At 42.6% G+C, this 25,050-nt stretch overlaps 1 protein-coding gene across 1 annotated transcript in view; it reads right to left on the bottom strand.

Moving 5' to 3' along the window:
* LOC143026615 (cytosolic Fe-S cluster assembly factor narfl) overlaps positions 1-25,050 on the bottom strand; it is a 62,035-nt gene that overhangs the window by 1,117 nt on the left and 35,868 nt on the right. The window contains exons 6-9 of the mRNA XM_076187320.1: positions 20,345-20,481; positions 19,853-19,964; positions 17,158-17,362; positions 11,190-11,347 (exon numbers count right to left, since the gene is read on the bottom strand). Of these exons, the coding sequence (XP_076043435.1) occupies positions 11,190-11,347; positions 17,158-17,362; positions 19,853-19,964; positions 20,345-20,481 (612 nt within the window). The remainder of the gene's footprint in view (positions 1-11,189; positions 11,348-17,157; positions 17,363-19,852; positions 19,965-20,344; positions 20,482-25,050) is intronic.

Raw genomic sequence — 25,050 nt, 5'->3', positions numbered from 1 at the left:
CGATCACCCCTCTTCTTCTACTTTTAGCTGGAGATGTAGAGAGCAATCCTGGGCCCACCACAAAATATACATGCCCAACATGCTCTAAACCCATTACTTCGAGCAGACAGACCAAGGGGTCAGTTCAGTGCAATATGTGCAAAAACTGGGCCCACCTCACTTGTACAACACTTGCTGACACAAACCAATACACAAACACTTGGACATGTTCTACCTGCCTTCCAGTAACCCTACTCCCACCTCCCCAACCACAGCCAGCACCCTTACCCACTCCCAATTTCCCTTTGCCCTTATCCCCAATCAGTACTCCCCTTCCTTTGTCCCCGATCTCTCCTTTCCCCCCCTCTAACCCAGATCCTATACCATCCCCTTTAACACCCCAACCTCAACCCCAAGCAGCAACATACAACACATACAGAACACACAACATCAACATTATTACAACACAACATTGACGGTATTAACACGAAAAAACATGAACTCGAACACTTTCTTAAACAACACAACATACACATTGCAATTATACAAGAAACAAAACTAAGACACTCACACAAAACACCATCATTTCATAATTACACCACCGGACCGACGGCAATGGCGGTGGACTCATCACCCTGATCCACCACTCCATCTGTTTTGTGGACACAAGTGCCACAACCAAAATTCTCCTCCCTACCACAGATAACACAACAGAAATCCAATCCATTCGAATCCGCACAGGCAACAAATCAACACTGACAATAGTTAACATGTACATTCCCCCCAATCATCCCCCACAGTTCCAAACATCTTCAGGCCTCAATTTAGCCAACTAGCCTCAATCCCCAACCTGATCATGGGTGGTGACTTCAACGCCAAGTCGTCTGCCTGGTATGTCGACAACCCTGACATAGACAGAGGGCTTGATATACAGACTCAGTTTGACTCATTGACTATCATGAACAACACACATAATCATACACATATCCCACACCAAGCCCTCTACACTCCCTCCTCTCCTGATATCACCTTTTGCTTCCCCTGCCTAACCCCAACAACATCATGAAGAATGGTTGGAACCCTTGGTTCTGACCACCTTCCAATCATCATCCCCACCAAAACAAGATGCACCCCAGTTGGCCACAGACACACATACACCAATTACAAGAGAGCTAACTGGGAAGCTTTTACTGAAGAGACAGAACAACATTTTGAAACACTTAACAGTACACCAATCACAAACATAAACAATGCTGTGCACACATTTAATACAATCATACAAAACACAGACAAGAGATACATCCCTAGAGGCAACAGAAAATCACACAACCCCAACTTCACACCAGAAATCCAAGGCCTCATCAGACAACTAAGCACTTCTAAGCTACCAGAAGAGGCTGGATGACCGCATTGTGAACAGCTGCCCAGGATGTAACACTTCACCCCCACACCTATCCCTCAAAACATAGCAGACCAAATACAAACACTAAACACTGTGATTGCCAATAAAATACACGAACAAAAAACACAAAATTGGCAAAATTTTATCAATACACTTGATCACAAAACAAACACCAGCAAATTGTACAAAACACTCAACAGCATTACACTATCCAACAGTAACACAACACGCTCTCACGCAGCAATAATCACAACAACAGACAATCTACCCTCAAACAGACAAGCAAACACACTCATAAATCATTTTGCACAGACAAGCCATCTCACTTCTCACCCTGACGACAGATGCACTATTCGACGTAAGAAAGACTTTCCCACAGACTCGGACTATACACCCTTCATAGACAGTCAGACAAAACACATAATACATAATCTCAAGCACTCAACTGCCTGTGGCCCTGATAACATAAGTAACATCCACCTAAAACACATTGGACCACAGGGTATACATGCACTCACAAACATTGCAAACTACAGCTATTCACACAACACTATACCCGACATCTGGAAGCATGGTAAAATAATCTCCATTCCAAAACAAAACAAAGACCCAACAATCCCAACATCACACCGCCCAATCACACTTCTCTGCACCCCCTCTAAAGTCATTGAATGCCTAATACTTCAACTTGTCACACCACATATTCCCCTTGCTGACTCACAACACGGTTTTAGGCCACTACACTCCACAAACACTCTTCTGATAAACCTCACACAAAGAATTTTAGATGGCATCAATTCAAAAGAGGACAGGGGAGTCATATGAGACGTACAAAGAAAAGAAAAGAGAAGTAAAGCAAAAGGTAAAGGAGGCAAAGAGGAGAGCAGATGTGAAATGGGGTAGGAGTATGACAGAAAATTTTGAAAGTAATAAAAAGATGTTTTGGAAAGAAATTAAGAGAGGAAGAGGAGGCGAATCAAGTAGGGAAGAAAAGGTAAAAGGTACAGATGGAGAGTTGATAATGGAAGAGATGGCAGTGAGGGGAAGATGGGCAGAATATTTTAGGGAGTTGCTGAATGTGAAGGAGGATAGGGAAGGAAAGATAGCTGCAGTGGGAAATACGAAGAAAATGAGAGTGATGAGTGAGGAGAATGGAGGAGAAATAAGGAAGGATGAGGTGAAGGCAGTTGTAAAGATGATGAAAGCAGGTAAGGCACCTGGTCTGGATGGATGTCATGCAGAATGTCTGAAAAAGGGAGGTTCAGTGATGGTGGACTGGTTGGTGAGATTATTTAATGTTTGCTGGAGAGAGGGTAGAGTACCGGAGGACTGGAGAAGTGCCTGTATAGTTCCTCTTTACAAGGGAAAAGGGGACAAGTGTGAATGTAGTAGTTTCAGAGGGATTAGCCTGTTGAGTGTAGTAGGGAAGGCTTATGGGAGAATCTTAATTGAGAGGATTAGGAGAGGAACAGAAGGAGTAATTGGTGAGGAACAGTGTGGATTTAGGACGGGTAGAGGTTGTGTAGATCAGATCTTTGTGGTAAGACAGATATGTGAGAAAGCTATAGGAAAGGGGAAGGATGTTTTTTGGGCTTTTATGGATCTGGAAAAGGCTTATGATAGGGTAGACAGAAAGGCACTGTGGGAGGTTATGCAGATTTATGGGATAGGAGGAAAGCTTTTGGGAGCTGTCAAGAGTTTTTATGTGAGTAGTAGAGCATGTGTTAGGATTGGGAATGGAGAGAGTGAGTGGTTTGAAGTAAAGGTGGGACTTCGTCAAGGATGCGTTATGTCGCCCTGGCTGTTCAACTTATACATGGATGGGGTGGTGCGAGAGGTGAATGCTAGGGTAGTGAGTCAGGGATTGGAGATGGTTAAAGAAAATGGAGAAAAGTGGGAGGTGAGCCAGCTGTTGTTTGCAGACGACACTGCGCTTGTGGCAGGGTCAGAGGAGGGATTGAGGAAGCTGGTGGCAGAGTTTGGGAGAGTATGTGATAGAAGAAAGCTAAAGATAAATGTGGGTAAAAGTAAGGTGATGAGATGTACAAGGGGTGAAAGTGGCAGTAGACTGGAAGTGAACATTAAGGGAGAGCGACTGGAGGAAGTGGATAGTTTTAGATACTTGGGTGCAAGTGTAGCAGGAAAAGGTGGAGTGAAGGTGGAGGTAGAATGTAGATTGAGAGAAGCGAGTAAATGCCTTGGTGGTTTAAAGAGTGTAATGAGAAATAGACATTTGGGAATGGATGCGAAGAGGAGACTGTATGAAGGAGTGATTGTGCCAACAGCACTGTATGGGGCAGAAACGTGGAACATAAGAGAAGAAGAGAGAAGGAGTTTGAATGTGTTTGAGATGAGGTGTCTGAGAAGTATGGTGGGGGTTACTAGGCTGGATAGAGTGAGAAATGAGGAGGTGAGGAGGAGAACAGGGGTGAAAAAGGATTTGGGAGAGAGGGTTGATGAAAGAATATTAGGATGGTTTGGACACATGGAAAAAATGAGTGAAGAAAGACTAGTAAAAGAGGTATGGAAGGCAGATGTGGAGGGAGTGAACATGAGGGGACGTCCTAGGATGAGGTGGATGGATGGGGTGAAGGGGGCTTTGGGGAAGAGGGGAATGTCTGTTGAGGAAGGAAGGGAGAGGACGGAAGACAGAGGTGAGTGGAGAATGGTTGTATATGGATGATGTTGTGACTGCATGAGGAGGAATGGGCGGGGGGGTGGGGGGTGGGGTAGTATGTGTGAGTAAATTTTGACGCAGCCCGAAGGGATTTCTCCCCGTCCTCTCCTTATATGCAAAGGGGGACGGAGAGGGGGGGTCGCCGATTAAATGAAGCGGCCTTGCTGTGGATGTACTGTGTCTTGCGACACTGCTTCTGACCCAGGGCGGTGGGCAGGGTTCAGGGATGACCCGTCATCCAGGAGGTGCTCAGATGAGAGGAAGGGTGGGAGGGGTGTGGAGTGTATTTAGGGATGAAATGGGTGGGAGTGTTTTTATGCCTTTCCCTTTGTGGCTACCTCCCTTGGAAGGGGGAAAAAGCCTTGGTATATGTATGTATATGTATGTATGTATCAATTCAGATAGGCCCCACTACAGAACACTTCTTATAACATTAGACATTAGTAAAACTTTTTATGCTATCCCCCGCCACAACCTAACAAATAAGATATATAACACAGACATGCACAATAACACCAAAAGATGGCTGGCCAATTATCTGGCAGGTAGGAATGCTTACGTGTCATATAATGGCCAATCATCGCACATCAGAAACATTAAGAATGGAGTACCACAGGGCTCTGTTCTATCCCCCACGCTCTTTAATCTATACATGCATGACTTACCCACACCAGACACCTCAGAAATACAAATCTCTTCCTACGCAGACGACATAACAATCACATGGACGCATCGTAACACAGACAAAGCTGCAGAAATAATCCAGCCATACCTTGATACACTCAACACATGGTTCATCACAAAAAGACTCAAAATAGCTCCAACCAAATCTACAGCAACACTTCTCACCAACTGGACAAAAGAACACAAATACATACCTCATCTCTACATCAACAACACTCTAATACCACACACAAACACACCGAAAATTCTAGGTGTAAATTACGATACATCCATGTCTTTCAAACAACACATCAAAAACATAAAAAACAAATGCACACCTAGACTTAACGCGCTTAAGTCAATCACTGGAACAACATTTGGACAAAACAAAGAAACTAATATAACAATATACAAACAATGCATACACTCAGTGATGAATTATGCGAGTCCTGCATGGGCTCCTAATCTTGGTGAGACACACCACAACACCCTTCAAATCATACAAAACAAAGCCCTAAAAACAATTACAGGCTGCACAAATACATCACCTACAGACCATTTACACCATGAAACAAAAGTCCTCAAAGTCAAGGACCACCCCGACATGAGAGGCACACAAACATTTGCCGCAGCCACCACAAACACACCACACCCGCTACACTACATAGCAGAACACCCACACACACCAAGAAACATTAAAACAACACCCAAAGACCTGTATCACACACAGATACTCTCTTCTCTTCCTCCACAACCACCAAATACCAGCCTCCGGAAACATATTCATAATCATATCACTCACCGCTCCATTAACACACTGAAAGACAACACACTGCTGCATGCCAGACCCCCTGATATCCACCCTTCTGAATCCTCTCTCCCACAAATGGACAGAGTCCACCTGGCCAGACTGCGGTGCAGCCACCACCCACCATTTCTAAGCTACCAGAAGAGGCTGGATGACCGCATTGTGAACAGCTGCCCAGGATGTAACACTTCACCCCATACCATACAACACATAATGGAAGACTGCATTATACACAATCATGCACGCAAACAACACAACATACACTCTATAAAGGATTTGTGGGAAAACCCAGTTTCGGCTGTGGCATTCCTTGGGGAGACGGGACTGCTCGGACAGACAGTCTAGGGAACAACAACAACAACTAGAGCTCCATCAGGACTGCTCGGACAGACAGTCTAGGGAACGACAACAACTAGAGCTCCATAGGCTACTGAATAAGACGAAAATTCTCAATAGTGCAAGGAGAGCAGGAGGCCTGGGTTGTATTGAGTGGGAGGGGGAGCACTTGTGGTTGCCCAAAATGATCTAGAGCAGTGCTAGTAGTGTCTACTGAGAGGAAATGCAATAAAATCAAGAAGGATCAAGTGAAAATGGTGACAATTTTGAATCGAATGTCAACACACATGCAGAGCCCTCTGGAGGCGCTCTACCAAAACTTAACCCCTTCCATACGATGACGCCTAAGTAGGTGTCATGAGGAGCAAGTGGGTACACGAGGATGCCGATGTCGGCGTCTTGATTATATTTATTGTAGTTGTACCTGCGTGACCCCCATACTCTGTAAACTGGCTTCATCACATTTTCTATGGTTATCAAAATTCACGGGTAAAAGAGAACGAGCAATACAGCATTGACTTTATTTATTATAATGTGATTATTATGACGCAACATCGCACGTCTGGCAGTTAATGCTGCCCGCGAGATTTTGGCCCAGAGTGAAGGGGTTAATGTAAACAGAGGCCTTGAAATGTTAAGGAGACCACTGAGGCTAAATACTGACAATCCTTTTTCTGGATTTGATAAATACCAAAGAAATCCGAGTCAAATCATAGACATGGAAAGGGATATGAGTTTTAACAGAAACTCATGGGATAGGGAATTCATGGAACTAAAGAGATTATGAATTTAAGAAAAGACTACTTCGAAGTAAACAAAGAGGTGTGTGATTTAAAAAAAAAGAATGCTGAAATAAATAATGAATGGAGTGAATTAAAAAAAAGGACTAATTGAGGTTAAATGTGAAAATGAAAGGATGAAAACATAGATACCACCAATACAGGCAATGTCTGAAAGAAATTAAGAAAATTTAGGGGAGAAAAATTTGCAGATTAGGAAATGGAATGAAAACAGAGAAAACAAAGAGATAGCTTTCAAAGAAATGGTACAACAACAAATGCAGGAGAATGAAAAGAACACAATTATTCAAGTAATTAAAGAGAAAGCAAATTGGGTTAGAGATACTGTGGATAAAAAAAAAGTGTATTGTATATGGACTAAAGGAAAAACATGGTATGGTTAGGTACTTGAGGGAAAAAGCTGAAAAAGAAATAGCAAAAACAATTCTAAAAGAAGTACAAGACAGAGACCAAGAAGTAGAAATGGGAAGAGAAGTATATAGAATGGGACAATATTCAAAAGAAAGAAATAGACCTCTAAAGATCAAATTAAGGTCACAAATGGTAGTAGACATACTAGCAAAATTGGGAAAGTTAGCAAAGAGTGAACGCTACAACAATATATAGATAAAAAGAGAAATGATTTTTGAGGAGAGAGAAGACACTAAGATATGAAGCTAAAGAAAAAATGCAAAGAGAATGGAGGCCAGAAGGAGTTCTATTGGAGAGTCTTTGACATGAATCTGAGAAAATGGTATGCTCGGGTAAGCAAAATGAAAGGAACAGAAAATGAGATGAAGGAAAAAAATTAAAAGTGGCTTATACTAACATAGACAGATTGATCTCAGGATTATGTGAGCTAAATGATTACCTGTCAGAAGAACAACCAGACATAATGGGAATTGCAGAAACAAAATTAAGGGGTCCACTACCACCAAATAGTGTTGGACAGGGTTTATATAATCACTGGATCAAAAATAGTGATGAGAAACAGGGTGAAGGAGTTATGTTTCTGCTCAAGAAAAACTTAATTGTGATGAAGGTTACAGAGGGTAAACAGTGGAGAAATGATCATGATAAAAGTTGAATATAGCGACATACATACATATACCAAGGCTTTTTCCCCCTTTCAAGGGAGGTAGCCAAAAAGGGAAAGGCACAAAAACACTCCCACCCATTTCATCCCCAAATACACTCCACACCCCTCCCACCCTCCCTCTCATCTGAGCACCTCCACACCTCTCATAACTCTGTAGATGGTCAGCAGGTCACCTCATCCTCTTCTTTGTTCCATACATATACCAAGGCTTTTTCCCCCTTACAAGGGAGGTAGCCAGGGGGAAAAAGCCTTGGTATATGTATGGAACAAAGAGGAAGAGGTGACCTGCTGACCATCTACAGAATTATGAGAGGTGTGGAAATCCTTGACAGAGAGGACTTACTAAATTGGGATAAGAGAAATACAAGGAGACATGGAGAAAAAAAAAAAAAAAAAAAAAAATAATAATAATAATAATAATAATAATAATAATAAATAAATCCATACAGAGTGGTGGATGGCCGAAACAATAGTGTGTGCACAAACTATACATGAATTTAAGAGCAAACTAGACACTGCATGATACAAAGACAGGACACCAAGAGCATAGCTCCCCTTCCCATAAGATACATACTTATACCAAAGACTTTTTCTCCCTTACAAGGGAGGTAGCCAAAAAACAAAGACATAAAAAACACTCCCACCCATTCCATCCCCAACATATTCCACTCTCATCCACCCCCTTCCCTCCCTCTTATCTTGGCACCTCCTGCATGATGGGTCATCCCTGCATCTTGTCCACTGCCCTGGGTCAGAAGCAGTGTCGCAAGACACAGCACATCCACAGCAAGGCTGCTTCATTTAATTGGTGACCCCCCCTCTCCATCCCCTCATGCAGAAATGGGGAGAAATCGATTTGAGCTGCATCAAATTATTTCTCACACAAACTCCCTCATACCCATCTCCCACCCACTCCCCCTCATGCATCACAGCATTAACCACACACAGCCATTCTCCATTCACCCCTATCTTCTGTCCTCTCCCATTCTTCCTCAACAGACATTTCCCTCTTTCCTAATGCCCCTTTTACATTAGCTATCCATCTCATCCTAGGTTGCCCCTCATGTTCACTCCATCCACATCTCTTTTACTAGTCTTTCTTCACTCATTCTTTCCATGTGTCCAAACCATTCCAATACTCTTTCATCAACCCTATCTCCCAACTCCCTTTCCACCCCCATTTTCCTCCTCACCTCCTCATTTCTCACTCTATCCAACCTAGTAATCCCTACCATACTTCTCAGGCACCTCATCTCAAACTAAAGAAAGACAGTTACAGAAGAGACCTGAAAAAGAACAATTTCCCACACAGGGTGATTGACGTCTGGAACAAATTGAACAGTGAAACAGTCAATGCCAGAAATATACACTAATTCAAAAGCAAACTAGATGTAGAGAGATACAAAAACGGGTCAACACAAGCACTCCAGTCCCGTAAAATACAACTAGGTAAATACAAACTCCTCCTCTCTTATGTTTTATGTTTCTGTCCTGTACAGTGCTGTTGGCATGATCACTCCTTCATACAATCTCCTCTTAGCATCCATTCCCAAATGTCTATTTCTCATTACACTGTACCTCCTTTTTTCAGACATTCTGCATGACATCCATCCAACCCAGGTACCTTATCTGCTCTCCTCATCTTAACAGCTGCCTTCACTTCATTTTTCCTTATTTCTCTTCCATTTTCCTCATTCATCATTGTCATTTTCTTAGCACTTCCCACTGCAACTACCTCTCCCTTCCTATCCTCCTTCACATTTAGCAACTCCCTATCTTCTGCCCATCTTGCTCTTACTGCCTCCTCTTCCTCTCTTAATTTCTTTCCAAACATCTTTTTAATACTTTCAGAATTGTGTCATACTCTTACCCCATTTCACATCTGCTCTCCTCTTTGCCTCCTTTATCTCATGCTTTACTTCTCTTTTCTTTTCTTTGTACCTCTCATATGATTCTCTCGTCCTATTTTGTAACCAATCTGTGAACTTGCTTCTCCTCTACAACCTTCTTTGCTTCCTCATCCCACCACTCACTACCCTTCCTTCTATTTCCTCCCATCCATCCTTGTTCCACACACCATCTTTACACACTTTGTGACTCACTCCTTGAATCATCCCCATTCCTCCTCCACTCCTAGTTCTACTCTATCCTTCACTCCCACTCCTCTCTCAGCTTTTTGTACTCCTCCTTTTCTTTCTCATTTAAGCAGTTCACTCTAAGCACCTCCCTACCTTTTCCTCTTTCTCCATCTATCCTCCACTCTCAATTGAACTTTCATCAATAAATTATCTGATATTCCCCCACTTTCTCCCCTTAGAACATGTACATCCTCAACTCTTCCTATTATACTCCAAGTTACCACTATATAGTCCATTAATGCTCTATCTACCACCCTTCCATCCACTACCTTTTCCCATGTGTACTTATGCTTGAGTTCCTTCCTAAACACTGTATTTGCTATCATCAACTCTCTCGACACATCTGCATCATCAACTTTCCATTACGATTTTTTCCTGGAACTCCACACTTACCAACCACTCCTTCAATTGATTCATTTCCTACCCTAGCATTAAGGTCTCCCAATACAACTACATTGACTTTTCTCCCTAATCCCTCTATGCACTCATTTATATCTACCCAAAAAGCCTCCCTTTCCTCTACTCCCTTCTCACTACCAGGCCCATACGCACTTACAAAAACCCACATCTCACTTCCCAACTTCACCTTCATCCACATCAACCTTGAAAAAACCTCCTCCCACTCTACTACACGTTTACCTATCTCTTCACTTACTAGTATAGCCACCCCTTCTCTCCCTCGTTCCCTCTTCACTCCTGAGCACCTCCCAACTACACTCCCAAACTCATACTTGCCCTTCCCTTTTATTTTAGTTGCACTCAAAGCCAACACATCCATCTTTCTTCTCACAAACATACTGCCTATCTCTTCCCTTTTACTCTCATCTGTACCACATTCATGCACATTAAAAGACCCAAACCTTAGGGTTCTGGTTGGAAAACTCCCAGACCCTCTTATGCCTTTACTTTTTTTTTTTTTTTTTTTTTTTCTATGTCCCCTGTGGGGCTACAGGTAACAGGATTCCTAGTCCTAACCCCTGTCCTGTTTTTTGTCTTGGTGATAGCATTCTATTCCACCAACACAGGGTAGGTGAAAAAAGGAAATGAATATTCAGAGAAATGGTACAGGACAGTAACAAGGGGTTGGGGGACAGCATAACAGAGGGACAGTCATAGTATAAAAGTGTCATCATTTCTCTATGAACAGAGTTTTCCTCTATCACAGACAAAATGATGTGTGGCTCTGGTCTGTAGGGGCGCCCCATATAGACCCTAAAGTATCAACTGCATGCTACTTTGCCACAATAACATGCAGCCAATACCCCAGTCGGTATAGCTATATTAATAGGCTTATCCAATTGATCTAACCTGATGGACAAGCCATAACCTCCACAAAATGATAGGGACTTCTTCCTCTCTTCAGCTTCTGGACAATCTTTTGAATATTACGGAAACCATAGGCAAGAGCAAAGTGAAGAACTGGCTTTCCAGATACTTCTAATGTTGCCTCTTGGAAGTCAGCATTTCTGTAACATAAAATACAAAACAATCTGTATTATGATTCTTAATCTCATAAATATACAAACATTCCAGTCACATATAAAAATATTTATATAAAACTTTTCATTCATACTGACTGAAAATTTTATTGTTATTTTGAAAGTTATTTCCATGTATGTATACATGCAGGAGGGGGAAGAATAATGCCACCATGTTCTTATATGTCACAGAAGCCAATTAAATGGGATGAAGTGATGGGAGTAGGGACTCTCCATTCTGTATTTCAATCCTGTGAAGTCAAAGCATAACAGTCTAGGAGGAGGACTCCAACCAGGATCTTAGTCATTTTGTCACTGAATACATAAGAACATAAAAATGAAGAAGACTGCAAGAGACCATATGGTCTACACTATGCAGTTCCATCATATTACCACCTGTTATCCCCATCCATATGGTTGTCTAACCGTCTCTTAAAACAATCTACAGTTTCAGTGCTCACTATATGGTTACTAAGTCTATTCAATTCGTTGACCATTCTATTAGTAAACCAGTTCTTACCTATTTCCTTCCTAAATCTAAATTTATCCCATTTAAATCCATTACTGCAAGTCTTACCCTATTGTCTTAATATGATGACCTTGTTTGCATCACACTTGTTTGCATCACACCTTTGATCCACTTAAACATCTCTATTACATCACCCTACATTCTGGTGAGACGCCTCGTCTCATTGAACTGTTAGTTACAAAGGATTCCAAAGGCGGAGCATGCCAACAGGAGACCTTTTGGTCCATATCTAGGTTGGATGCGAAAAAAAATCATAATAATAAAACAATAAATAAAAACTATAATAATGTAAATAACAAATAAAATACATGAATAAATGCATAGGTATAGTTAAATAATAAACAAACAGGTAAATAGTAAATAATAATAAACTGACATATAACTAATAATAAATGAAAATCAGACAGACAAATGATAAAACAAAAACAAATAATATAAAATAAATTATAATCATTACAGCATCTTACTTAGGTATTTATCTAAATGATTCTTAAAGCTTCGAACTGAACTACATTGCACTACCTGTGCAGGAAGTTTATTCCATTCATTCACTACACGGTTGGCAAAGTTGTTTCTACCTACTTCCAAATTGAATCTATTTCCGGACAGTTTGAGACCATTGTTTCTTGTCTGATTCTCATTCAATGTGAAAATTTTGTCACTTTTGATGTTGTCAATTCCCTTTAAAATCTTAAAGACCTGTATGAAGTCACCCACCGTCAAGCTTTGGCTTTGCTTGGTGATCCATTAGTTGTTACAGATCGTGTGGTTCATAGAATTGATCTTCAGCCAGGTGCTCGTCCTGTTTGTCCCCTCTTACAGGTTACCTCACTCTCATCGGCTTATAGTCCAATCCTTGGTTGATGACTTATTACTTATTACGTGAAGGCGTTGTACAGGAGTCCCACTCAGAGTGGAACTCGCCTCTTCTCCTGGTGCCTAAGAAAGACGGATCTTTTCGTCCAGTTATAGATTACAGGCAAGTTAACAAGGTCACTGTTCCTGACCCTTACCCTTTGCCTGTCTTAAATGACCTTCTCCAGTCCATTGGCACTGGTAATACGGTATACACCACCTTAGATTTAAAAGCCAGTTTTTGGCAGATACCCCTGGAGGAGAAGTCTCGTAAAGTCACGGCCTTCTCAACTCCCAGTGGACATTATGAATGGCTTCGGTGCCCCATGGGTTTGCAGAATGCTCCCTTGACTTGACAGCGCTTGGTTAACTCCATTTTTCATGGCTTAGTGGGGGATGGCCTTTTTGTTTACCTGGATGATTTAATTTTAGTTTCCAAAGATGTGGAAAGCCACTTTACTAAGTTGTCCATGGTCTTGCAATGTTTTGCTGAAGCTGGGTTGAAACTCATTTTACCCAACTGTTCCTTTTTCAAGTCTAGTATCCAATTCCTAGGTCATGTTGTAGACAAACATGGTATCCACACCACAGGTGATAAAATCAAGGCGGTGAGGGACTTCCCTATACCGAAGTCAGTTGAACATGTACGTTCCTTCCTTGGACTTGCAGGATACTATCATGCATTCATTAAAGACTTTGCTTCAATTGCTTCCCCTCTCACTCGCCTCCTCAAGAAAGACTCTTCCTTCCAGTGGCGTGATGTTCATGAGGAAAGTTTTGATTCCTTGAAGCTTGCACTTACTGAAGCGCCTGTGTTATTCTTCCCAGATTATAATCTCCCCTTTACTATTTGTACAGATGCTTCTGGTACAGGCATTGGAGCTGTACTCATGCAACAAGTAGATGGATGTAGACCTCATGTTATTGTATATGCTAGTCGCATTCTTAATAACCCAGAGTCCCATTACTCTGTTACTCATTTAGAAGCCCTGGCAGTGGTGTGGGCTTTAAAGCATTTCCATGATATCATTTTTGGATATCCTATTACAGTCTACACGGACCACACTGCTGTCACTCAGCTTTTCAAGGGCAAAAATCTTTCAGACCGCCTAGCCAGATGGTTCCTTACGATTGAGGAATTCAATCCAACCTTTAAACATATCCCAGGGCGTGCAACCAATGTTGCTGATGCACTTTCACGTAATATCCCTGTTGCTGCTGTTACAGTAATTGACAACTTCTCCCTGAAGGATCTGGCCAAAGCCCAGCGTGAAGACCCTGTTTGGTCTGCTGTTATTTATGCTTTGGAGTCTGGTGATGATACCACCTTACCAGCTTTACCAGTACCTCTGTCCCAATTTTCCTTGCAGGACAAGGTTCTCATTCGTAATGTGGAAGTGTTTGAGCAGGATGTGGCACAGCTAGTGATCCCTGAGTCTCTAGTTCCCGTTGTTTTGTCCCTTGCTCATGATGCCCCTCAGGCTGGTCACCCAGGTCATGACAAAACTCTGTCTATGGCGCATAAGAAGTATTATTGGCCTAAAATGCCACTAGACATTACCTCTCATGTAGCCCGGTGTAGTTCTTGTGCCCAGAACAAAGGTTCTACAAACACTGCTCCCATCTTAGAGTACCCTACTCCTTCTCACCCTTTTTAAAGACTGTGGCTATAGACCTTTTGCAACTGCCTTGTAGTACTCAAGGTTCTGTGTATGTCCTTGTGTGTGTGAACCACTTTAGTCATTTTGTAATATTAGCTCCCTTACATAACAAGTCTGCACCAGTTGTAGCCCATGCTTTAGTTTCTCATGTTTTGTGTTCATACACTACTCCTTCGGTGCTCCTAAGTGACAATGGTACTAAATTTAGGAACACGGTTTTGGCAAGTATTTGTGAATGTTACAGCATCACACAAACATTCGTGACTGCTTACCATCCGGCATCCAATGGTCTTGTAGAGGACAAATAGGAAAATTCTAGATATACTCAGACACGTTGCTGGTAACTTTCATGAATCTTGGGAAGATTGGCTTCCCCAGTCAGTGCTTGTATGAATAGCACCATTAATGTTTCTACATGCAAAATGCCTCATTATGTCATCTATGGAGTTGAAAAACGGTTCCCTTATGATGTGATTGACAGCCCTGCTCATCCCCTCTACAATTTTGATGACTATGGTCAACTCCAGAGTCACATGTTGCATGCCATTTATGACCCGGTGAAAGAAAAACTTGATGTTTCCAAGGCCGAAATGTTGAAACACCAACATATTCGTGCAAAGCCTGTTACCATCGTTATTGGTGATCATGTTTATAAGAGGATGCCTGACCACTAATCTAAGTTGAATTGTAAATTTACAGGCCCCTTTTTGGTTACTGAGTTGCATTCCAACAAATTCAGGGTCTTTGATCCTTCACAGGGACTGAGCGAAGTGGTGCATGTGGACAGACTTAAGGTCACTCAGGTGCCCATACCGGTGTTTACCCGGCCTCCTCCACCCACTGTACAAACTATTCCTGTATCAGCCCCTCATAATTATAATCTCTGTTCAAGGGGTACTGTGTCTTCATAACTGAATATGTACAGTGTTTATGTTGTTATTTATGTTTGTCTTGGCCTGTACTTTGTGTCTTTTTTTTTCTCTCTCTGTTAAGTGTATTGATTTGTGTGTGTATCTCTTGTTTAGCTATTAAGTGTCATGTCCCGAATGTCCAGTAATTGCTGTCTTTTGTATTTTGGTTAACTGGCACCAGTTCTTATTTCATTTTGTTGTATGTGTTTCTTATGTACCTTCATTATGTTGTATGTGATTCTTATGTATATATTCTTGTATTCTTGTTTATGTATTTGGGTGTGCTAATGTTATTCTTTTCCACACTTTTGTATTCACCTTTGTATGTGTGTGGACTGTGTTATGTTTGCTTTTGTCCTGCCTGATCATTTCTTTTTGTTTGCTCGGTGGGGTCACCGAGTGGTGGTGGCCGAGCTATGTAATGGTGGCATAGAATATTCTTTGTGTGTTGTAATATTGTTTATTTATTATTATTGTGAGATATGACATTATTATATACATTATATATTATACATTATTGTGAGAAAGTGTTCATTTGAGCATGTATGTTTTCCAGCCAAGTCTGAGCTTGGTCAAGTCACTTAGCGTCAGTCTTGATACTGCTTACGAAGCGACCGCACGCTTGTATTTGTAGTGCTTGTAACTAATACAATATTTTGCAAATTGACTGTTTCATTGGCCACCCCGATACAATGGCAATGGGTCTAACACTATATAGAGTTTGATAATCACCTCTGCACTTCTATTTGTAACTGTCCTAGCAGTGAAACCTAATGCTCTGTTAACTTTATTTCTGGCACTAATGCACTGTTTCCTGGATTTAAGGTCAGGACTCACTAGAACTCTCAAGTCTCTCTTGCACTCAGTTTTCTCTAAAAACATGTTATCTAAGATATATCAACTTTTGGGGTTGTGTAGCCCTACATCTAACACACTGCACTTTGAGGTATTGAAGTCCATTTGCCTTTTCACCAACCATGTGAACAATTTGTTAAGATCATCCTGCAAAACCTTGGCATCATCTCCTGACCTAACTAGGCATCCTATTTTAGTGTCATCCACAAACTTACTAACATCACTATTAATCCCACTGTCCAAGTCATTTATGTACATAATGAGCAATAAGGGACCCAAAACCAAGTCCTGGGGAACTCCATTAGAAACACTCCATTTGGATTTTACACCAATTATGGTGACCCACTGTTTTCTGTCACTGATCCAAGCTCTAATCCATTCAACCACTTTTCTTCCTATGCCATGTGTATGGACATGGTATGGATGAAGGTAAAAGGAATGAGATTTGTATGTTTATAAGAAGATAGACTGAAGCATTAGCACTGCCTTTGATCCAAGTGGTGTGGCAAGGGACAGGATGACTTTTCATCCATATGGTTCTAGGATGGAAGGGGCTATGAATGGGCTTTGGTTGGATGTAGGATGGGTGTGGAGTAAGTGTGTTCTTTACATAAGAATATAAGAATGGAGGAGACTGAAAGAGACCACAAGGCCTACATTAGGCAGATCCATATCCCTTATCACTTGTCAGCCCCATCCATAGTTATTTAACCTCTTAAAACAACCAATTCTTTCAGAGCTCACTACCTGGTTACTAAGTCTGTTCCATTCATTAATCACTCTGTTGGTAAACCAGTTCTTGCCTATTTCTCTTTTAAACCTAAATTTTACCTCTGCTATCCCTGTTATAAGGGGACAAAGGCTCTTTTGTATGCATGTATGTATGTATGGATTGTGATTACTACAACTGTATACCACCTGTGAAATTAGTTTGTTTCTAAAATTATACTACAATCCAAGCAAGCACCCAATAAATGAGAAATGTACCTGAGTGTATTCCACCTGATAGTGTCTACTTCCTGACCGAAGACTTCTTGGGCAGCATGCAAGAACAAATGATGAGCATATCCTCCAGATGATGACCCCTCATGAGATGTCAAGACCTCCCCACCACTAAGGTCAGTATCAAGACTTCTGCCATCCAGTGAATCCAAAACAACACCATCACGTAGTAACATCTGCTCAACTTCAACTGAAATACATTTCATGAATAATTAAAGCTGTTTAATATGTAATATGGAGATCAATCTCAATAAAAAGAAATGGTCAACAAACTTCATTAAGTAAGAAAATCTTACATATACATACATATACCAAGGCTTTTTCCCCCTTCCAAGGGAGGTAGCCAAAAAGGGAAAGGCATAAAAACACTCCCACCCATTTCATCCCTAAATACACTCCACACCCCTCCCACCCTCCCTCTCATCTGAGCACCTCCTGGATGACGGGTCATCCCTGCACCCTGCCCACCGCCCTGGGTCAGAAGTAGTGTCGCAAGACACAGTACATCCACAGCAAGGCCGCTTCATTTAATCGGCGACCCCCCCTCTCCGTCCCCCTTTGCATATAAGGCGAGGACGGGGAGAAATCCCTTCGGGCTGCGTCAAAATTTACTCACACATACTACCCCACCCCCCACCCCCCTGCCCATTCCTCCTCATGCAGTCACAACATCATCCATATACAACCATTCTCCACTCACCTCTGTCTTCCGTCCTCTGCCTTCCTTCCTCAACAGACATTCCCCTCTTCCCCAAAGCCCCCTTCACCCCATCCATCCACCTCATCCTAGGACGTCCCCTCATGTTCACTCCCCCCACATCTGCCTTCCATACCTCTTTTACTAGTCTTTCTTCACTCATTCTTTCCATGTGTCCAAACCATCCTAATATTCTTTCATCAACCCTATCTCCCAAATCCTTTTTCACCCCTATTCTCCTCCTCACCTCCTCATTTCTCACTCTATCCAGCCTAGTAACCCCCACCATACTTCTCAGACACCTCATCTCAAACACATTCAAACTCCTTCTCACTTCTTCTCTTATGTTCCACGTTTCTGCCCCATACAGTGCTGTTGGCACAATCACTCCTTCATACAGTCTCTTCTTCGCATCCATTCCCAAATGTCTATTCCTCATTACACTCTTTAAACCACCAAGGCATTTACTCGCTTCTCTCAATCTACATTCTACCTCCACCTTCACTCCACCTTTTCCTGCTACACTTGCACCCAAGTATCTAAAACTATCCACTTCCTCCAGTCGCTCTCCCTTAATGTTCACTTCCAGTCTACTGCCACTTTCACCCCTTGTACATCTCATCACCTTACTTTTACCCACATTTATCTTTAGCTTTCTTCTATCACATACTCTGCCACCAGCTTCCTCAATCCCTCCTCTGACCCTGCCACAAGCGCAGTGTCGTCTGCAAACAACAGCTGGCTCACCTCCCACTTTTCTCCATTTTCTTTAACCATCTCCAATCCCTGACCCACTACCCTAGCATTCACCTCTCGCACCACCCCATCCATGTATAAGTTGAACAGCCAGGGCGACATAAGGCATCCTTGACGAAGTCCCACCTTTACTTCAAACCACTCACTCTCTCCATTTCTAATCCTGACACATGCTCTACTACTCTCATAAAAACTCTTGACAGCTCCCAAAAGCTTTCCTCCTATCCCATAAATCTGCATAACCTCCCACAATGCCTTTCTGTCTACCCTATCATAAGCCTTTTCCAGATCCATAAAAGCCCAAAAAACATCCTTCCCCTTTCCTATAGCTTTCTCACATATCTGTCTTACCACAAAGATCTGATCTACACAACCTCTACCTGTCCTAAATCCACACTGTTCCTCACCAATTACTCCTTCTGTTCCTCTCCTAATCCTCTCAATTAAGATCCTCCCATAAGCCTTCCCTACTACACTTAACAGGCTAATCCCTCTGAAACTACTACATTCACACTTGTCCCCTTTTCCCTTGTAAAGAGGAACTATACAGGCACTTCTCCAGTCCTCCGGTACTCTACCCTCTCTCCAGCAAACATTAAATAACCTCACCAACCAGTCCACCATCACTGAACCTCCCTTTTTCAGACATTCTGCATGGCATCCATCCAGACCAGGTGCCTTACCTGCTTTCATCATCTTTACAACTGCCTTCACCTCATCCTTCCTTATTTCTCCTCACTCATCACTCTCATTTTCTTCGCATTTCCCACTGCAGCTATCTTTCCTTCCCTATCCTCCTTCACATTTAGCAACTCCCTAAAATATTCTGCCCATCTTCCCCTTACTGCCATCTCTTCCATTAGCATCTCTCCATCTGTACCTTTTACCTTTTCTTCCCTACTTGATTCGCCTCCTCTTCCTCTCTTAATTTCTTTCCAAAACATCTTAATCTGCTATAATGAAAATCCCAACTGAAGGGGACCACAATGAAGACTTCAGCCCTTACATCAACCAAATGAAATTGGTGTTACTAAGATGAAAGTCTAATGAACACTCCACAATGCTGAAGGAGCCATTAAAATTTCCTTCACATTGTAAACCTAGCATCACAGTATCCTTTCAACAGACTAGTACAATAGGAATTTTACATATATTTAACTGATCTCAAAACATTCAAGATATTTACAATATTTACAACCCATACAAAATATGACCAATTAACTATACCTGATGTTATGACACAATCGACATCTCTGGTGCTGTATATGTCATTATAGAAATCTTCTCGTGATGCTTCCAATTTCTTGTCAAAACAAGGCATAACTGCCACATGATAGACCTAACAACATATATATACAATATTACAGAGTGCTTAACAATGAGGTATATTTTATAGATTTTGGGCAGTCTAATTGCAACTAATTATTTTTCAAATGAAAAGTGAACTCTACAATGAAAAGTTCTTCATTAATAAAGACCTATTTCCATCCACAATCTGCCACTGAGATGAAAACTTAGTCAGACAAAAGTCAAAAGAAATATATAACTCATACTACCCTGATGAAGGGCGTAATGCTAAGAATGTGTATATCTGTATTTCATATTTTTACAATATGTATTCTTACTACATCAATAAGCAATGAATCTGAACAGCCACTGTAAAACTGTATTTTCATTCATACCATTACAGAATAGATTATATTTTTTCTATGTACAAACCATGTTGGGGCTAATTCCTTTCTTCGTACTCCAGAAGTCCTTAATCAATGAACCCATAATTTGCTGTGGACTTTTTGTTGTGCTAATGTGTGGTAAAATATATGAGCCATGAGTCTTCTCTGCATAACATATCCAGCCTAAAAAGAAGATCTCAGATTAGACTGCATGTTAAAAAGACTTTAACTTCTAATAAAAACAAACATACATGCATACACCAAAGGCTTTCCCCCTTAGACGGGGGGTAGCCAAAAAGAAAAAGGCATAGAAACCACTCCCACCCATTCCATTCCCTACATATTCCACTCCCCTCCACCCTCCCTCTTATCTTGGCACCTCCTGTATGACGGGTTATCCCTGCATCCTGTTCACTGTCCTGGGTCAGAAGCAGTGTCGCAAGACACAGGAAATCCACAGAAAGGCTGCTTCATAAAATCGGTGCCCCCCCCCTCTCCGTTCCCTCATGCAGAAAAGGAGAAGATGCTGCGTTCAATTTTTTTCTCATACATACTTCCTCACCCCCCATCCCCAACCCACTCCCCCTCATGCATCACAGCATCATCCATACACAACCCTTCTGAATTGATGGCATCAATTCAGATAGGCCCCACCACAGAACACTTCTTATAACATTGGACATTAGTAAAGCTTTTGATGCTATCCCCCGCCACAACCTAACAAATAAAATATATAACACAGACATGCACAATAACACCAAAAGATGGCTGGCCAATTATCTGGCAGGCAGGAATGCTCATGTGTCATATAATGGCCAATCATCGCACATCAGAAACATTAAGAATGGAGTACCACAGGGCTCAGTTCTATCCCCCACATTATTTAATCTATACATGCATGACTTACCCACGCCAGACACCTCAGAAATACAAATCTCTTCCTACGCAGACGACATAACAATCACATGCACACATCGTAACACAGACAAAGCTGCAGAAATAATCCAGCCTTACCTTGACACACTCAACACATGGTTCATCACAAACAGACTCAAAATAGCTCCAACCAAATCTACAGCAACACTTCTCACCAACTGGACAAAAGAACACAAATACATACCTCATCTCTACATCAACAACACTCTAATACCACACACAAACACACCGAAAATTCTTGGTGTAACATACGATACATCCATGTCTTTCAAACAACACCTCACAAACATAAAAAACAAATGCACACCTAGACTTAACGCACTTAAGTCAATCACTGGAACAACATTTGGACAAAACAAAGAAACTAATATAACAATATACAAACAATGCATACGCTCAGTGATGAATTATGCGAGTCCTGCATGGGCTCCTAATCTCAGTGAGACACACCACAACACCCTTCAAATCATACAAAACAAAGCCCTAAAAACAATTACAGGCTGCACAAATACATCACCTACAGACCATTTACACCATGAAACAAAAGTCCTCAAAGTCAAGGACCACCTCGACATGAGAGGCACACAAACACTTGCTGCAGCCACCACAAACACATCACACCCGCTACACTACATAGCAGAACACCCACACACACCAAGAAACATTAAAACTACACCCAAAGACCTTTATTACGCACAGATACTCTCTTCTCTTCCTCCACAACCACCAAATACCAGCCTCCGGAAACATATTCATAATCATATCACTCACCGCTCCATTAACACACTGAAAGACAACACACTGCTGCATGCCAGACCCCCTGATATCCACCCTTCTGAATCCTCTCTCCCACGAAAAGACAGAGTCCACTTGGCCAGACTGCGATGCGGTCACCACCCAGCACTTCTAAGCTACCAGAAGAGGCTGGACGACCGTGTTGTGAACAGCTGCCCAGGATGTAACACTTCACCCCATACCATACAACACATAATGGAAGACTGCATTATACACAATCATGCATGCAAACAACACAACATACACTCTATAAAGGATTTGTGGGAAAACCCAGTTTCGGCTGTGGCCTTCCTTGGGGAGACGGGACTGCTCGGACAGACAGTCTAGGGAACGACAACAACAACAACAACCCTTCTCCATTCACCCCTATCTTCTGTCCTCTCCTGTCATTCCTCAACAGACATTCCTCTCTTTTGTAGTGTCCCTTTCACCCCATCCATCCATCTCATCCTAGGATGCCCACCTCATATTCACTCCTTCCACACCTCTTTTACTAATCTTTCTTCACTCATTCTTTCTATGTGTCCAAACCATCCTAATACTCTTTCATCAACCCTATCTCCCAGCTCCCTTTCCACCCCTGTTCTCCTCCTCACCTTCTCATTTCTCACTCTCTAGCCTAGTAACCCCTATCATACTTTTCAGACATTTCATCTCAAACACATTCAAACTCCTTCTCTCTTCCTCTCTTATGTTCCATGTTTCTGCCCCATACAGTGCTGTTGGCACAATCACTTCTTCATATAACCTCCTCTTAGCATCCATTCCCAAATGTCTATTTCTCATTACACTTTTTAATCCACCAAGGCATTTACTCGCTTCTCTCAATCTACATTCTACCTCCACCCCCACTCCTCCCTTTCCTGCCACATTTGCACCCAAGTATCTAAAACTATCCACTTCCTCCAGTCACTCTCCCTTAATGCTCACTTCCAGTCTACTGCCACTTTCACCCCTTGTACATCTCATCACCTTACTTTTACCCACATTTATCTTCAGCTTTCTTCTTTCACACACTTTCTCAAACTCTGTCACCAACTTCCTCAATCCCTCCTCCGATCCTGCCACAAGTGCAGTGTCATCCGCAAACAACAACTGGCTCACCTCCCACTTTTCTCCATTTTCTTTAACCATCTCTAATCCCTGACCCACCACCCTTGCATTTACCTCTTACACCACCCCATCCATGTACAAGTTGAACAGCCAGGGCGACATAACGCATCCTTGATGAAGTCCCACCTTTACCTCAAACCACTCACTCTCTCCATTTCTAATTCTGACACATGCTCTACTACTCTCATAAAAACTCTTGACAGCTCCTAGAAGCCTTCATCCTATCCCATATATCCACAAAACCTCCCACAGTGCCTTCCTATCTACCCTGTCATAAGCCTTTTCCAGATCCATAAAGGCCCAAAAAACATCCTTCCCTTTTCCTATAGCTTTCTCACATATCTGTCTTACTACAAAAATCTGATCTACACAACCTCTACCCGTCCTAAATCCACACTGTTCCTTACCAATTACTCCCTCTGTTCCTCTCCTAATTCTCTCAATCAAGATCCTCCCATAAGCCTTCCCAACTACACTCACACTTGTACCATTTTCCCTTGTAGAGTGGAACTATACAGGCACTCCTTCAGTCTGCCGGCACTACCCTCTCTCCAACAAACATTAAATAACCTCACCAGCCAGTCCACCATCACTGTACCTCCTTTTTTTAGACATTCTGCATGGGATCCATCCAGACCAGGTGCCTTACCTGCTTTCATCATCTTAACTGCCTTCATTTCATCCTTCCTAATTTCTCCTCCATTTTCCTCACTCCCCCACAACAGGCCCCCACCGCATCACCAACTGTGGTCCTGTAGCCAACATTACCCCCAGATGGCCAGGAAAACACCATGCCCCAAGCCAGCAACACCACCCGGGAACCAGCAGGACCTCCTGCGTAGGCTCGTCGACTACCTTGTCGGGGCCATCAGGAGGATCCTGCAGAATCCAGACACAGCCCCCACCAACAACGCAGGCCTGCATGCCTTACTCCTGAGAGACAATGGGCGCCCTGCTGGAAGACCGGCCTGCACCCACCACCAACCCATCCCCTGACAGTCATCACACTGCAAACAACCACATTCATGATGGAGACAAGTAGCTATGCAAACACCCTGAATATCCTTCAGTGGAACATGCAGGGGCTAAGGAATAAGAGGCACGAAGTCCAGCAGGCAATTATTCAAGATAAACTGGACATAATCCTGCTTCAGGAGACGGAGACCCTGTTTCCAGCTATGGGTGAACTGAAAGTGGTGGGCTTCCACACCTACTTGCTGCCGCATGTCGTAGGATGCGATCAGGGATGCATGACGCTCAACTGTCCCCTCATCATCTACAACATCTACAGGAGCCCACGGAATCGACTAGATGCAGGAGAGTTGCTCTCACTTGCCAACCATGAAAATATACTTGCAGCTGGCGACTTCAATACCCACCACCCCTCACTTCAGTCTCCATCGCCAACCAACTCTGCGGGGCTTCACCTGGTCACCATATTGGAGGAAACCCCCAACATCAAACTACTCAACACCGGAGAGCCCATGCACACACATGGCGGGAGGTTGGACCTCACCTTCCTCTCCAGCAGACTGGCCACAGGAGCATGCTGGAGCATCCACCCCACCCTCACTAGTGACCACTACAGTGTACTCACGTCAATCCAATGCACACAGACGGCACTCCCACTTCCCACTCCACGTTGGGACATCAAACGAGCGAACTGGGAAGCCTTCCAGTCATCGTTGGATGCATGGTGGGTGGGATACATACTTTACGGATGCCATTGACCGTGGCAGAGGCACAACCGGGGCTTCAGTGGTCATGGGAGAGGAGGTACTCTCAGGGAGGACATCTGACCACTGCTCCACCTTCCAAACGGAAGTGGTTGCCATCCAGCATGTCCTTTGACATGCCAGCAACCGCTGTGAGGAAATGGTGATCATTCACACCGACTCCAGGTCCGCT

The sequence above is a fragment of the Oratosquilla oratoria genome, chromosome 6 (assembly GCF_046742065.1).
Source record: "Oratosquilla oratoria isolate Oo_2021 chromosome 6, ASM4674206v1, whole genome shotgun sequence".
Lineage (NCBI taxonomy): Eukaryota > Metazoa > Arthropoda > Malacostraca > Stomatopoda > Squillidae > Oratosquilla > Oratosquilla oratoria.
The sequence above is the reverse complement of the archived record's forward strand: the minus strand, read 5'-3'. Positions and strand labels throughout refer to the sequence as shown.